This window comes from Cherax quadricarinatus, chromosome 24 (assembly GCF_038502225.1).
Source record: "Cherax quadricarinatus isolate ZL_2023a chromosome 24, ASM3850222v1, whole genome shotgun sequence".
In the NCBI taxonomy this organism is placed as follows: Eukaryota; Metazoa; Arthropoda; class Malacostraca; order Decapoda; family Parastacidae; genus Cherax; species Cherax quadricarinatus.
The window spans coordinates 39,515,527-39,533,493 of NC_091315.1; the positions used below are offsets into that span (position 1 = coordinate 39,515,527).

The 17,967-nt window shown below is 39.9% G+C and overlaps 1 protein-coding gene across 3 annotated transcripts in view; it reads left to right on the forward strand.

The window, feature by feature from the left end:
- Positions 1-17,967, forward strand: part of LOC128690933 (SH3KBP1-binding protein 1) — an 82,188-nt gene that overhangs the window by 11,103 nt on the left and 53,118 nt on the right. For 2 of the 3 annotated variants that reach the window (XM_053779717.2, XM_070088387.1), the window contains exons 6-8: positions 932-1,025; positions 12,769-12,783; positions 17,326-17,522. In XM_053779717.2, coding sequence (XP_053635692.1) covers positions 932-1,025; positions 12,769-12,783; positions 17,326-17,522 — 306 coding nt within the window. The remainder of the gene's footprint in view (positions 1-931; positions 1,026-12,768; positions 12,784-17,325; positions 17,523-17,967) is intronic. The other variant, XM_053779718.2, reaches the window with a different exon arrangement.

Below are 17,967 nucleotides of genomic sequence, written 5' to 3' on the forward strand. Positions count from 1 at the left end.
TGGGCAAATATTCTGTTAGTGGGATGGATTGTGAAGTACCTGCCTAGTATGGGCCAGCAGGCGTGCTGCAGTGTAATATTAGTACGTATGTATTATAATAATAATTATTATTATTATTAATTTAGGGAAGTGGAGCACAGATCCAATTCCCTTGATCAAGAGCCCCTCACCAAGGAACCTCCCTTGAGGGGGAAGTTCGCATCCTGAAATTTCGTTCAAACCAGAAGCAAAAAATTGATCGAGTGACTGTTCATATCCTGAAAAATTCACATGGTGGGGCATTTGTAAGTCGAGGTTCCACTGTGCTTAGGAGGAACACAGACTCCCAAGTCACACTCGTTATGATCCTTGAACTAATCTATTGCTTCAATTATTCTACATCTTCTATATCCATGCAGATACAGTATAATTTTTTTGGACAATACAGTGGTATCTCGAGTTTCGAACAGCTCCCAACTCAAACAATTATGTAAGTGTATTTTTGTAAGTGTATTTTTGGGAGTCTGAAACGGACTAATCTAATTTACATTATTCCTTATGGGAACAGATTCATTCGGTATTGGCACTCGAACAGCCTTCTGAAGGAGGGGTGTTAATGTTGCAGTTTTATAATTGTAGTGTAAAGCATCCCTCTGGCAAGACAGTGATGGAGTGAATGATGAAAGTTTTTCTTTTTCGGGCCACCCTGCCTTGGTGGGAATCGACTGATGTGTTAATAATAAAAAAAAAACTTGAGGTACAACTGTACCTTGTTACATTTTCTAATGATTTAGGATAAGCATCATTTTGGTTGGGGATACTATCAGAATGCCTTTTATGTAGAGTATTGTTTTAACTTGTTATTTTCTTTTCAAGCTTCTTAATTTGTAATCAGAATTTCTATGTACATATTGTTCAGCATTGTTTAATGAATGACCTTTCTTTCATCTAGGTTCAAGCTGGGTGGATCCCTTAAGGGTTCGGATGGTGAAAGCTCATCATAATTGGATTTTGGTAGCTTATGCGCATTTTGTCACCTGTTACAGGTAAAAATTTTATTCAGTATTTTTCTGTATCAGATTATCTAATGTTATAACATGTTTCCTTGCATTTTCTCTTCTTCATTCAGTGGCATTGTGTGCCATGCATGCTGATTAAGCGAAGTAACTTAAATGATTTATACTCATAGTTCTCCATGAGCTTTTTTATATAGTGAACCTTGATTTAAAGGATTTCGAAGATGCAGGACAAAATCTACTGGGGTCATTCCATTAAATAACAATGGACAAAGTCTGTCGGCTACAGAATTGTTCCTTATTATCTCAGTTCACTACAATCGCCTCATTTTCTCATTCCCCATTAATCCTTTAAATTGAGTTTTTTCTTTTATGTATGTTTCTTTGATCAGGTCTATCAATTTATATAAACTAATTTCTTAAAATTTTTTCATATGTTGGGTATGTCAGCCCAGATAGCATGCATAGCTCATTTGTATAGGGGAAGGGGGGACAAGAGTGAGTGTAAGAGTTGTATGCTTATTGAGTATACTGGCTAAAATGTTTAAAAGAGATAAGACAGAAAATAGGATTGCAGAGGAACAAATAGAATTTCAAAGGCTACAGGATGTGTAGACCAAGCTTTTACAGTGAAACATACGGGTGAACAATACTGAGATAAGGATAAGGAACCGTTTGTTGCATTTATGAATTTAGAAAAGGCTACGATAGGGTGGATAGAGAATCAATGTGGCAGATGCTGCAGATATATGGAAGGCGGTACGTTACTAAAAGCGGTAAAGAGTTGTGGTGATGGCTCATGTTAGAGTATGTAGGAGACGAGGACTGTTTTTCAGTAAAAGTAGGCCTTAGATATGTAATATCACCATGGTTGTTTATTATATATATCTTTCTTTCTTTCAACACACCGGCCATATCCCACCAAGGTGGGGTGGCCCAAAAGGAAAAACGAAAGTTTCTCCTTTTACATTTAGTAATATATACAGGAGAAGGGGTTACTAGCCCCTTGCTCCCGGCATTTTAGTTGCCTCTTACAACATGCATGGGGCACGGAGGAAGAATTCTGTTCCACTTTCCCATGGAGATAAGAGGAAATAAACAAGAACAAGAACTAGAAAGAAAATAGAAGAAAACCCAGAGGGGTATGTATATATACGCTTGTACATGTATGTGTAGTGTGACCTAAGTGTAAGTAGAAGTAGCAAGACGTACCTGAAATCTTGCATGTTCATGAGACAGAAAAAAGGACACCAGCAATCCTACCATCATGTAAAACAATTACAGGCTTTCGTTTTACACTCACTTGGCAGGACGGTAGTACCTCCCTGAGCGGCTGCTGTCTACCAACCTACTACCTAGGTATTATATATATATATATATATATATACAGTATTTATATATATATATTTATATATATATATTTTTTTTTTTTTTTTTTTTTTCCAACAAGTCGGCCGTCTCCCACCGACGCAGGGTGACCCTAAAAAGAAAGAAAATCCCCAAAAAGAAAATACTTTCATCATCATTCAACACTTTCACCACACTCACACACTATCACTGCTTTTGCAGAGGTGCTCAGAATACAACAGCTCAGAAGCATATACGTATAAAGATACACAACATATCCCTCCAAACTGCCAATATCCCAAACCCCTCCTTTAAAGTGCAGGCATTGTACTTCCCATTTCCAGGACTCAAGTCCGACTATATGAAAATAACCGGTTTCCCTGAATCCCTTCACTAAATATTACCCTGCTCACACTCCAACAGATCGTCAGGTCCCAAGTACCATTCGTCTCCATTCACTCCTATCTAACACGCTCACGCACGCTTGCTGGAAGTCCAAGCCCCTCGCCCACAAAACCTCCTTTACCCCCTCTTTCCAACCCTTTCGAGGACGACCCCTACCCCTCTTTCCTTCCCCTATAGATTTATGTGCTTTCCATGTCATTCTACTTTGATCCATTCTCTCTAAATGACCAAACCACCTCAACAACCCCTCTTCTGCCCTCTGACTAATGCTTTTATTAACTCCACACCTTCTCCTAATTTCCACACTCCGAATTTTCTGCATAATATTTACACCACACATTGCCCTTAGACAGGACATCTCCACTGCCTCCAACCATCTCCTCGCTGCTGCATTTACCACCCAAGCTTCACATCCATATAAGAGTGTCGGTACTACTATACTTTCATACATTCCCTTCTTTGTCTCCATAGATAACGTTTTTTGACTCCACATATACCTCAACGCACCACTCACCTTTTTTCCCTCATCAATTCTATGATTAACCTCATCCTTCATAAATCCATCTGCCGACACATCAACTCCCAAGTATCTGAAAACATTCACTTCTTCCATACTCCTCCTCCCCAATTTGATATCCAATTTTTCTTTATCTAAATCATTTGATACCCTCATCACCTTACTCTTTTCTATGTTCACTTTCAACTTTCTACCTTTACACACATTCTCAAACTCATCCACTAACCTTTGCAATTTTTCTTTAGAATCTCCCATAAGCACAGTATCATCAGCAAAAAGTAACTGTGTCAATTCCCATTTTGAATTTGATTCCCCATAATTTAATCCCACCCCTCTCCCGAACACCCTAGCATTTACTTCTTTTACAACCCCATCTATAAATATATTAAACAACCATGGTGACATTACACATCCCTGTCTAAGACCTACTTTTACCGGGAAGTATTCTCCCTCTCTTCTACACACCCTAACCTGAGCCTCACTATCCTCATAAAAGCTCTTTACAGCATTTAGTAACTTACCACCTATTCCATATACTTGCAACATCTGCCACATTGCTCCTCTATCCACTCTATCATATGCCTTTTCTAAATCAATAAATGCAATAAAAACTTCCCTACCTTTATCTAAATACTGTTCACATATATGCTTCAATGTAAACCCTTGATCTACACATCCCCTACCCACTCTGAAGCCTCCTTGCTCGTCCGCAATTCTACATTCTGTCTTACCTCTAATTCTTTCAATTATAACCCTACCGTATACTTTTCCTGGTATACTCAGTAAACTTATTCCTCTATAATTTTTACAATCTCTTTTGTCCCCTTTCCCTTTATATAAAGGGACTATACATGCTCTCCGCCAATCCCTAGGTACCTTCCCCTCTTTCATACATTTATTAAACAAAAGTACCAACCACTCCAACACTATATCCCCCCCTGCTTTTAACATTTCTGTCATGATCCCATCAGTTCCAGCTGCTTTACCCCCTTTCATTCTACGTAATGCCTCACGTCCCTCCACCACACTTACATTCTGCTCTTCTTCACTCCTAAAAGATGGTATACCTCCCTGGCCAGTGCATGAAATTACCACCTCCCTTAACATTTAAAAGTTCCTCAAAATATTCTCGCCATCTACCTAATACCTCCCTCTCCCCATCTACTAACTCCCCTACTCTGTTTTTAACTGACAAATCCATACTTTCCCTAGGCTTTCTTAACTTGTTTAACTCACTCCAAAATTTTTTCTTATTTTCATTAAAATTTCTTGACAGTGCCTCTCCCACTCTTTCATCTGCTCTCCTTTTGCACTCTCTCACCACTCTCTTCACCTTTCTTTTACTCTCCATATACTCTGCTCTTCTTATAACACTTCTGCTTTGTAAAAACCTCTCGTAAGCTACCTTTTTCTCTTTTATCACACCCTTTACTTCATCATTCCACCAATCACTCCTCTTTCCTCCTGCCCCCACCCTCCTATAACCACAAACTTCTGCCCCACATTCTAATACTGCATTTTTAAAACTATTCCAACCCTCTTCAACCCCCCCACTACTCATCTTTGCACTAGCCCACCTTTCTGCCAATAGTCGCTTATATCTCGCCCGAACTTCCTCCTCCCTTAGTTTATACACTTTCACCTCCCTCTTACTTGTTGTTGCCACCTTCCTCTTTTCCCATCTACCTCTTACTCTAACTGTAGCTACAACTAAATAATGATCCGATATATCAGTTGCCCCTCTATAAACATGTACATCCTGGAGCCTACCCATCAACCTTTTATCCACCAATACATAATCTAACAAACTACTTTCATTATGTGCTACATCATACCTTGTATATTTATTTATCCTCTTTTTCATAAAATATGTATTACTTATTACCAAATTTCTTTCTACACATAGCTCAATTAAAGGCTCCCCATTTACATTTACCCCTGGCACCCTAAATTTACCTACTACTCCCTCCATAACATTTTTACCCACTTTAGCATTGAAATCCCCAACCACCATTACTCTCACACTTGATTCAAAACTCCCCACGCATTCACTCAACATTTCCCAGAATCTCTCTCTCTCCTCTACACTTCTCTCTTCTCCAGGTGCATACATGCTTACTATAACCCACTTTTCACATCCAATCTTTATTTTTCTCCACATAATCCTTGAATTTATACATTTGTAGTCCCTCTTTTCCTGCCATAGCTTATCCTTCAACATTATTGCTACTCCTTCTTTAGCTCTAACTCTATTTGAAACCCCTGACCTAATCCCATTTATTCCTCTCCATTGAAACTCTCCCACCCCCTTCAGCTTTGTTTCACTTAAAGCCAGGACATCCAGTTTCTTCTCATTCATAACATCCACAATCATCTCTTTCTTATCATTTGCACAACATCCACGCACATTCAGACTTCCCACTTTGACAATTTTCTTCTTCTTATTCTTTTTAGTAATCTTTACAGGAAAAGGGGTTACTAGCCCATTGTTCCCAGCATTTTAGTTGACTTTTACAACACGCATGGCTTACGGAGGAAAGATTCTTATTCCACTTCCCCATGGATATAAAAGGAAAAGTAATAAGACCAAGAACTATTAAGATAAAATCAAAGAAAACTCAGATGAGTGTGTATAAATAAACGTGTACATGTATGTGTAGTGTGACCTAAGTGTAAGTACAAGTAGCAAGACGTACCTGTAATCTTGCATATTTATGAGACAGACAAAAGACACCAGCAATCCTACCATCATGTAAAACAATTACAGGCTTTCGTTTTACACTCACTTGGCAGGACGGTAGTACCTCCCTGGGTGGATGCTGTCTACCAACCTACTATATATATATATATATATATATATATATATATATATATATATATATATATATATATATATATATATATATATATATATATATATATATATATATATATATATAATACCTAGGTAGTAGGTTGGTAGACCCTGCCTTGGTGGGAGACGACCGACTTGTTGAAAAAAAAAAATATATATATATATATATATATATATATATATATATATATATATATATATATATATATAAATATATATATATATTTATTATTATTATTATTTTTTTTTTTTTTTCAAACAAGTCGGCCGTCTCCCACCGAGGCAGGGTGACCCAAAAAGAAAATACTTTCATCATCATTCAACACTTTCACCACACTCACACATTATCACTGTTTTTGCAGAGGTGCTCAGAATACAACAGTTTAGAAGCATATACGTATAAAGATACACAACATATCCCTCCAAACTGACAATATCCCAAACCCCTCCTTTAAAGTGCAGGCATTGTACTTCCCATTTCCAGGACTCGAGTCCGACTATATGAAAATAACAGGTTTCCCTGAATCCCTTCACTAAATATTACCCTGCTCGCACTCCAACAGATCGTCAGGTCCCAAGTATCATTCGTCTCCATTCACTCCTATCTAACACGCTCATGCACGCTTGCTGGAAGTCAAGCCCCTCGCCCACAAAACCTCCTTTACCCCCTCTTTCCAACCCTTTCGAGGACGACCCCTACCCCTCCTTCCTTCCCCTATAGATTTATATGCTTTCCATGTCATTCTACTTTGATCCATTCTCTCTAAATGACCAAACCACCTCATATATATATATATATATATATAATATCTCCAATCCATCCCATCCATCCCATCCTCCCTTCCTTCTTTGAACACACCGGCCGTATCCCACCGAGGCAGGGTGGCCCAAAAGGAAAAACGAAAGTTTCTTTTCAAATTTAGTAATATATACAGGAGAAGGGGTTACTAGCCTTTTGCTCCCAGCATTTTAGTCGCCTCTTGCAACACGCATGGCTTACAGAGGAAGAATTCTGTTCCACTTCCCCATGGAGATAAGAGGAAATAAGAGGGTCTGGGCACCAGTAGGTAGTAGGTTGGTAGACAGCAACCACCCAGGGAAGTACTACCGTCCTGCCAGATGACTGTGAAACAAAAACCTGTAACTGTTTTGCATGATGGTAGGATTGCTGGTTTCTTTTTCTGTCTCATAAACACGCTAAGATAACAGGGATATCTTGCTACTCCTACTTACACTTTGGTCACACTTCACAGACACGCACATGCATATATATATATACATACATCTAGGTTTTTCTCCTTTTTCTAAATAGCTCTTGTTCTTTTTTATTTCTTCTATTGTCCATGGGGAAGTGGAAAAGAATCTTTCCTCCGTAAGCCATGCGTGTCGTATGAGGCGACTAAAATGCCGGGAGCAATGGGCTAGTAACCCCTTCTCCTGTATACAATTACTAAAAAAGAGAAGAAGAAAAACTTTATAAAACTGGGTTGCTTAAATGTGCGTGGATGTAGTGCGGATGACAAGAAACAGATGATTGCTGATGTTATGAATGAAAAGAAGTTGGATGTCCTGGCCCTAAGCGAAACAAAGCTGAAGGGGGTAGGAGAGTTTCAGTGGGGGGAAATAAATGGGATTAAATCTGGAGTATCTGAGAGAGTTAGAGCAAAGGAAGGGGTAGCAGTAATGTTAAATGATCAGTTATGGAAGGAGAAAAGAGAATATGAATGTGTAAATTCAAGAATTATGTGGATTAAAGTAAAGGTTGGATGCGAGAAGTGGGTCATAATAAGCGTGTATGCACCTGGAGAAGAGAGGAATGCAGAGGAGAGAGAGAGATTTTGGGAGATGTTAAGTGAATGTATAGGAGCCTTTGAACCAAGTGAGAGAGTAATTGTGGTAGGGGACTTGAATGCTAAAGTAGGAGAAACTTTTAGAGAGGGTGTGGTAGGTAAGTTTGGGGTGCCAGGTGTAAATGATAATGGGAGCCCTTTGATTGAACTTTGTATAGAAAGGGGTTTAGTTATAGGTAATACATATTTTAAGAAAAAGAGGATAAATAAGTATACACGATATGATGTAGGGCGAAATGACAGTAGTTTGTTGGATTATGTATTGGTAGATAAAAGACTGTTGAGTAGACTTCAGGATGTACATGTTTATAGAGGGGCCACAGATATATCAGATCACTTTCTAGTTGTAGCTACACTGAGAGTAAAAGGTAGATGGGATACAAGGAGAATAGAAGCATCAGGGAAGAGAGAGGTGAAGGTTTATAAACTAAAAGAGGAGGCAGTTAGGGTAAGATATAAACAGCTATTGGAGGATAGATGGGCTAATGAGAGCATAGGCAATGGGGTCGAAGAGGTATGGGGTAGGTTTAAAAATGTAGTGTTAGAGTGTTCAGCAGAAGTTTGTGGTTACAGGAAAGTGGGTGCAGGAGGGAAGAGGAGCGATTGGTGGAATGATGATGTAAAGAGAGTAGTAAGGGAGAAAAAGTTAGCATATGAGAAGTTTTTACAAAGTAGAAGTGATGCAAGGAGGGAAGAGTATATGGAGAAAAAGAGAGAAGTTAAGAGAGTGGTGAAGCAATGTAAAAAGAGAGCAAATGAGAGAGTGGGTGAGATGTTATCAACAAATTTTGTTGAAAATAAGAAAAAGTTTTGGAGTGAGATTAACAAGTTAAGAAAGCCTAGAGAACAAATGGATTTGTCAGTTAAAAATAGGAGAGGAGAGTTATTAAATGGAGAGTTAGAGGTATTGGGAAGATGGAAGGAATATTTTGAGGAATTGTTAAATGTTGATGAAGATAGGGAAGCTGTGATTTCGTGTATAGGGCAAGGAGGAATAACATCTTGTAGGAGTGAGGAAGAGCCAGTTGTGAGTGTGGGGGAAGTTCGTGAGGCAGTAGGTAAAATGAAAGGGGGTAAGGCAGCCGGGATTGATGGGATAAAGATAGAAATGTTAAAAGCAGGTGGGGATATAGTTTTGGAGTGGTTGGTGCAATTATTTAATAAATGTATGGAAGAGGGTAAGGTACCTAGGGATTGGCAGAGAGCATGCATAGTTCCTTTGTATAAAGGCAAAGGGGATAAAAGAGAGTGCAAAAATTATAGGGGGATAAGTCTGTTGAGTGTACCTGGTAAAGTGTATGGTAGAGTTATAATTGAAAGAATTAAGAGTAAGACAGAGAATAGGATAGCAGATGAACAAGGAGGCTTTAGGAAAGGTAGGGGGTGTGTGGACCAGGTGTTTACAGTGAAACGTATAAGTGAACAGTATTTAGATAAGGCTAAAGAGGTCCTTGTGGCATTTATGGATTTGGAAAAGGCGTATGACAGGGTGGATAGGGGGGCAATGTGGCAGATGTTGCAAGTGTATGGTGTGGGAGGTAGGTTACTGAAAGCAGTGAAGAGTTTTTACGAGGATAGTGAGGCTCAAGTTAGAGTATGTAGGAAAGAGGGAAATTTTTTCCCAGTAAAAGTAGGCCTTAGACAAGGATGTGTGATGTCACCGTGGTTGTTTAATATATTTATAGATGGGGTTGTAAGAGAAGTAAATGCGAGGGTCTTGGCAAGAGGCGTGGAGTTAAAAGATAAAGAATCACACACAAAGTGGGAGTTGTCACAGCTGCTCTTTGCTGATGACACTGTGCTCTTGGGAGATTCTGAAGAGAAGTTGCAGAGATTGGTGGATGAATTTGGTAGGGTGTGCAAAAGAAGAAAATTAAAGGTGAATACAGGAAAGAGTAAGGTTATGAGGATAACAAAAAGATTAGGTGATGAAAGATTGAATATCAGATTGGAGGGAGAGAGTATGGAGGAGGTGAACGTATTCAGATATTTGGGAGTGGACGTGTCAGCGGATGGGTCTATGAAAGATGAGGTGAATCATAGAATTGATGAGGGAAAAAGAGTGAGTGGTGCACTTAGGAGTCTGTGGAGACAAAGAACTTTGTCCTTGGAGGCAAAGAGGGGAATGTATGAGAGTATAGTTTTACCAACGCTCTTATATGGGTGTGAAGCGTGGGTGATGAATGTTGCAGCGAGGAGAAGGCTGGAGGCAGTGGAGATGTCATGTCTGAGGGCAATGTGTGGTGTGAATATAATGCAGAGAATTCGTAGTTTGGAAGTTAGGAGGAGGTGCGGGATTACCAAAACTGTTGTCCAGAGGGCTGAGGAAGGGTTGTTGAGGTGGTTCGGACATGTAGAGAGAATGGAGCAAAACAGAATGACTTCAAGAGTGTATCAGTCTGTAGTGGAAGGAAGGCGGGGTAGGGGTCGGCCTAGGAAGGGTTGGAGGGAGGGGGTAAAGGAGGTTTTGTGTGCGAGGGGCTTGGACTTCCAGCAGGCATGCGTGAGCGTGTTTGATAGGAGTGAATGGAGACAAATGGTTTTTAATACTTGACGTGCTGTTGGAGTGTGAGCAAAGTAACATTTATGAAGGGATTCAGGGAAACCGGCAGGCCGGACTTGAGTCCTGGAGATGGGAAGTACAGTGCCTGCACTCTGAAGGAGGGGTGTTAATGTTGCAGTTTAAAAACTGTAGTGTAAAGCACCCTTCTGGCAAGACAGTGATGGAGTGAATGATGGTGAAAGTTTTTCTTTTTCGGGCCACCCTGCCTTGGTGGGAATCGGCCGGTGTGATAATAAAAAAAAAAAAAAAAACAAGAACAAGAACTAGAAAGAAAATAGAAGAAAACCCAGAGGGGTATGTATATATACGCTTGTACATGTATGCGTAGTGTGACCTAAGTGTAAGTAGAAGTAGCAAGACGTACCTGAAATCTTGCATGTTTATGAGACAGAAAAAAGGACACCAGCAATTCTACCATCATGTAAAACAATTGCAGGCTTTCGTTTTACACTCACTTGGCAGGACTATAGTACCTCCCTGGACGGTTGCTGTTTACCAACCTACTACCTATAATATATATATATATACATATACGTATATATAGGAGTTGTTAACAGGAGTTGTTAAATAAGTGAAAACTAAGGTGTAGGGTAAAGATGTAGGATTAAAGGATAATGAATCTAATACAAAGTAGAACTTGTCACAGTTATTCTCTGTTGATGACACAGATCTTTCTGGAGATTCTGGAGAGAAGTTACAAAGGGAGTGTATGTAAAAGAACAGAATTACTAATGAGCTTAAGAAAAAAAAAAAAAAGGAAAGGTGATGAATAAAAAAAAAAAAATTGAGAACTGAAAGATTTGACACCAGATTGGGGAGAGGGAGTGAGTATGAAGAAAGTAAATGTTTTTAGAATTTTGGGAGCAGGCATGTTAGCAGATCGGTCTATGAAAGATGAGGTGAACCATAAAATGGATGAGGGGAAAAAGATGGGTGGAATGTTGTAGAATCTATAGAATGAAACTTATCTGTGGAGGCAAAAAGGGGAATATACCAGTACAGTGGAACCTCAAAAATCGAACTGCTCCCAACTCGACCAATTATGTAAGTGTATTTTTGAGGGTTTGAAATGGACTAATCTAATTTACATTATTCCTGATGGGAATAAATTCATTCGGTAACAGCACTTGGACAGCCTTCTGGACTGAAGAAAGTTCGATATTTGAGGTTCCACTGTATATAGGGACATGTACCCACATTTTTATATGGATATGAGGAACATGTTTTAAATGTTGCATTGAGGGGGAAGCTAGGGACAGTGGAGAGGTCTGTTTGAGAGAAACATGGTGGGAATATTATACAAGAATTTAGATAAAAGTGAGCTTTTATGGCATGACATGTTGTTGGAATGTGAGCAGGATAACATCTATGAAAAGATTCAGGGAAACCAGTTAGCCAGACTAGTCATACGGGTGAGAAGTACAGTACTTGCACTCTGAATTATGGTTGGGAAATGTTGCACTTTAGAGGTTCAGTAGCTGGCAAGACAGCTGTTGAATGAATTATGGTGTATGCTTCTTTTGTGTTTTAGGGGAAGGGGGGGGTGGGAGGTCACCATATCTTTGCTAGAGACAGCTGGCATGGTTAAAAAAAAATAAAAAAGTAACACCATAGTAGTTCCCTATTATTATTTAGTACAGTGTATAATTTTCTTGACTATGTTTTCATCAGAATTCATAGCCCAGAAGGATGATTAATTAGTGTGCACTTTTAATGAGAGTCGAAACATTTGTATGATTCCCTGTATTGTACTGAGGGTAATGCTGTTTTATAGTAAACATTTCCCTTGTATAATGTATGGATATAATTTGTGTATGTTGTGTACTTTTTAACTCGACTGGCTGCATCTGCAGTGTGTGGATATTCTGTTTTGAATTGGTTAAATGGTGAAAACAAATGCTGGTTGTGTTTCCATTACCCAGGAAAATTTTCATACACGAGTGAACAAAATCATTTAGCACGAGCTAGGAGACTTCACTAGGTCAATGAAATTACCTTCAGACATTCCTCTGAGTATGGTATGCATGGCAGCTTAAGAACTTTCTTTCCAGTAGGACTGAAGTTATTCTTACATGGGCATTGTCATGTCTTTATATGGCAAGTTCCAGAATACTATTTATATATGCAGTATAATGCATGTCCTCTTATTTAACTCTTTTGTACTTCTGCTGAAATAAATAAGTTTATATATATATATATAATATACTGTGTTTATACTTTTTACATGCTCTCTAAAGTGCTGTCAACCGTTGGTGAGTAGATAAGACTAATATTATTTACCGAGTCTCACTGTTAGTAACAAGACCTAATCTAGCATTCCTTGGTTTATAGTATATTAAATGTAATATACCATAAGCACTTGATTGACATGAGGGAGGCTTGTGGCTTGGTTGATTGCATATCTTGGCTCACACACTGAGTGTCTATGATTGCTCCCCAGCACTGGTGAAATGTTGGGCATTTCCTTACACCACTTGCCCCTGTTCACCTAACAGTAGGTAGGTATGTGGGTGTTAGTCGACTGTTGTTGGTGGCATCCTGGGGAGAAGATTAAGGGACCCCCAATGGAAATAAGACTGGTGGTCCCCAATGACACATGGACTTTCTTGGGTTATCCTGAGTTTCTAATCCTCTGGGTTCAAAATCTTATCTTCCTGGCAAACTGTGTGTAAAGTGAATCCACATAAATTGAATGTATAGTTATAGTACATGAAGAAAATTGGATTATATACTAAACATCTGGCAAAGGAAAACAAAAAAATAAAATATTTTATAGTTAACTGTCAATTAACCCTCTGACTGTTTGTCGTATATATACGTCTTATGAGCCACCGTGTTTGACGTATATATACTTGTAAATTCTAGCGGCTTCAAATCAAGCAGGAGAAAGCTGGTAGGCCCACATGTGAGAGAATGGGTCTGTGTGGTCAGTGTGCACCATATAAAAAAAAAATCTTGCAGCACACAGTGCATAATGAGAAAAAAAAACTCCGACCGTGTTTTTTTTTTTTTTTTTTTTTTTTTTTTTTTAAATGCCGACTTTGTGGACTATTTTCATATAGTATTTATGGTTGTATTCTCGTTTTCTTGGTCTCGTATGATAGAATAGAAAACATATTATAGAAATAGAGGCAATTTTGATTTGTTTTACTTGAAAAGAACCTTGAAATGGAGCTCAAAGTAGGGGAAATGTTTGATTTTTGCCGATGTTCAAAAGTAAACAAATGATGTCATTGTCCATTAAATGTCCAACTAGCCACTCTAATATGCAGTCATGAATGGGTTGACATTATTTATACAATTAGTACAATATTGCAGTAGTCTGCATAACAGTAAATCTTCTATTTTTTGTTTGAATAAAAATTCAAAATAGAAAGCAAGGGTAATATCAAAGGGGCCTGGAGACATGACTGATGAACATAGAAAATGTTATTTTAGAGCCAGGAATGTCTGCATTGTTCATTATGGACCCTATTTTGAAATTGACATATTTTTTAATTTTCGTGAAATTGGCCAAATTGCAAATTTCTGATCACGTTATTGGGTAGTTGAAATTGGTAAATGGGCAGTTTCTTGTACTTAATCGATAGAAAAAAATGGAGTTCTAAAGAAATAGCTATGAGTTTGGTCGACTGGAACAATGGAATTAGCTGAAAATAGGGCTCAAAGTGTGCGAAATCGCCAATTCGTAAATATCGCCTAGGTCACTAAGTTAGTGAGAGCATAATTCCGTTGGTTTTTCATCAAATTTCATTCTTTTGGTGTCATTGCAATCAGGAAAAGATTCTCTATCATTTCATGGGACTTTTTTTTTTTTTTTTTTTTTTTTTTTTTTTTTAATTTTGCGACACCAGGAGACGCATCAGGATTCGGGGTTGTGACAGTCAAGGGGTTAAGACAATAGTTGGTTTAGAAAGACACATAAGCAAAGGCTATGACATATTTATTAGAAAACATTTTGGTCCTGGGACCTTGATCACTTCTAGCATACAGAGGTAGAAAGACATAACAGTGGACCCCAGGTATTCGATGGCATCAGTATACATTAAATTCGGTATTCAATGCATTTTAACGCCAAAATTTTGCCTCGCCACTCATTAAAAAACCCACCACACGCGATTCGTCCACGTGAGTGCTAGTGTGCTCGCATCTAAGCATACATTCGGTACATTCCATATTATCACAGTGTTTTTGGTGCTTGTTTCTGCAAAATAAGTCGCCATGGGCCCCAAGAGAGCTTCTAGTGCCAACCCTGTGGTAAAAAGGGTGAGAATTAGTATGGAAATTAAGAAAGATTTTGAAGTGTTTGGGGCTAACCCTGAGAAGCTTATGCCAGTTGTGGAATCCATTGTGCCTACTTCAAAAATTAAGAAAATGTGTGCAAAGTGGGTTGAACTGCAAACCTTTATGGATGAAAATCACCCTAACACAGCTATTGCAAGCCGTGTTGACTATTACAATGACAATGTTGTGGCCCATTTTAGACAAATCGTAAAGGAATGGGAGATACAGAGCTCTATGGACAGATTTGTTGTGCGACAGAGGTCCAGTGACTCTCAAGCTGGTCCTAGTGGCATTAAAAGAAGAGAAGTAACCCCAGAAAAGGACTTGCTACCTCAAGTCCTAATGGAAGGGGATTCCCCTTCTAAACAATAAGTTCGACACTCTCCCCTCCTCCCATCCCATCAATCATCATCAGATCTTCATTAAAGGTAAGTGTCATGTATTCTATTGTTAGTAGAGTACTACTAACTGTGCATGTCTTCTTCAGTTTGTGTGCATTAAACTTAATATTTCATGTGGTAAAACTTATTTTTCATAGTACTTTTGGGTGTCGCACGGATTAATTTGATTTCCATTATTTCTTATGGGGAAAATTAATTTGCCTTCCGATAATTTTGGCATACGATGAGTTCTCGGGAACGGATTAATATCGTATACCGGGGGTCCACTGTATATATAGGTGGAGAGTGAGGTGTGAGTGACGCATGGTGACCTGAAGAATGCCATGTTGGGATGAGGACGAGTAGATGTCTACCCGTCTCGCTACGGCAGCCACGTGAGCAATGAGAAGTCACTGTGAAGTGTGGCAGCAGGCTGAGATATCTTCCTAATGGCTGCTACCCAGCAGAATGCACTGACGAAAAAAGACCCCCCTCCCTGTATGGTAGGCCTTTGATTTTCGTCACAACATTATGCTGAGGTGCTCACCCGCCTCCACCACCACCTCCACCTCCACCACCTCCACCTCCACCACCACCACCACCACCACCACCACCACCACCACCACCACCACCACCACCACCACCACCACCACCACCTCCACCACCACCTCCACCACCACCTCCACCACCACCTCCACCACCACCTCCACCACCACCTCCACCACCACCTCCACCACCTCCACCACCACCTCCACCTCCACCTCCACCACCTCCTCCACCTCCACCTCCACCACCACCTCCACCACCACCTCCACCACCACCACAACCACCTCCACAACCTCCACCTCCACAACCACCTCCACCACCACCTCCACCACCTCCACCACCACCTCCACCTCCACCTCCACCACCTCCTCCACCTCCACCTCCACCACCATCACCTCCACCACCACCTCCACCACCATCACCTCCACCTCCACCACCATCACCTCCACCTCCAACACCAACACCTGCACCACCTCCACCACCACCACCTCCAACTCCACCACCTCCACCACCACCACCACCACCACCACCACCACCACCTCCACCTCCACCACCACCACCACCTCCACCACCACCACCTCCACCACCACCACCACCTCCTCCACCACCTCCACCACCACCTCCTCCTCCACCACCACCACCACTACCTCCACCACCACCACCTCCACCACCACTACCTCCATAACCACCACCACCACCACCACCACCACCACCTCCACCACCTCCACCACCACCTCCACCACCACCTCCACCACCACCTCCACCACCTCCACCAACACCTCCACCACCACCACCTCCACCACCACCTCCTCCTCCTCCCTCCTCCTCCTCCTCATCCCCCCTCCTCCTCCTCCTCCTCCTCCTCCTCCTTATACGTCTGGATTTGCTCAATGTGGATCAGTAGGCTATCTGCAGTATTCACACCTGACTTTGTTCCTGTTTTCTGCCTATACATTGTGCCACCAGCAGGTACAATCTGCCAGACTAGAAAAACCCTGATGTACAGGCAAAATATTTTTAAAGTTTTTCAGTTACTGCTTGTGTGCCTTTATCAACTACAGCTTGTTGGTATTTACATACCATCTACCGTAATTCACCAAACAGTAGCTTCTAATTCACACACTATCAGATGCCCAGCCCTCTTTTTTTACCTTCTCTTCTCCTCTGCTTACTTTTAGAAAACCTATGTTAAAAAAATAATCCTTGTAACGGTAAAAACCACATTTTCCGAGTGCATTAATTACCTGTGCTGTATTCAGCTTTATCATAGATAATGTATTTATCCTTGCCTCTATAAATATAATACTTTAAATCATACTGATTTAAAACAAAAAAAAAACTTTTCTGATCTTGGTTTTCCTTTGTAAATAAATTGAAAAATTTAAGTTTTGTGTTAATAAAGTATATTCTACCATGTGGTGACTAGAATGCTGGGAGGAAAGAGCCAGTAACTCCTTCGCCTTCATAAATTACTAAATATAAAAGGAAAAAACTTTTTTCTTTTTGGGGTCACCCTGCCTTGGTGGGAGATGACTGGTGTGTTAAAAATAATATTCTGATATTTAATCTTTTCTTGATCTTCAGGAATAAAGACAGCACTGGTTGGCAGCTGGCCTTCACCTCACCATATATTGATCAACTGATTGAACGGGCAGCCCTGAATGCCAAACTCTCCCCTCCAAGTCAGGGTGGAGAGGCGGGACAAAAGATGTTAGCCATATCTTATGCATCACATATCAGACTTTGGGGAATCTCTGAGGAAGGCACTAGGAATGATGTTGGTTAGTCAGTCTTCTTTTTCTACATTTAATAAATTACAATTTTTTTGTTCATAAGGACTTCTCACTGTTAATTCATGTATATAAACTGCAAGTAATAATCTTTAATCATTTGTTATTCATGGAGCGCACTCTCTGTCCAGTGTTTTATTACTAGAACAATGTTATGTCACAAGAAGTTATATTCATGAACTTTTAGAGGGAGAAAGAAGCAATCAACACTGGTTAAATAGTGAACCCACAATTTAAACTGTTTATTAAGGGCCCACCTCTCTCAATTTCTGAACAAAAGTATCTTGAACTGCCCCCCCCCCCTTCTCTCTCTCTCTCTTCTCTCTCTTTTTTTTTTTTTTTTTCAACACAGGGTTTGACATGGTTAGGTTAAGGATCTCTAGCTTTATTGACAAGCTATTTTACAGGTTAAGGATTCCTAACTTTATTGACAAGC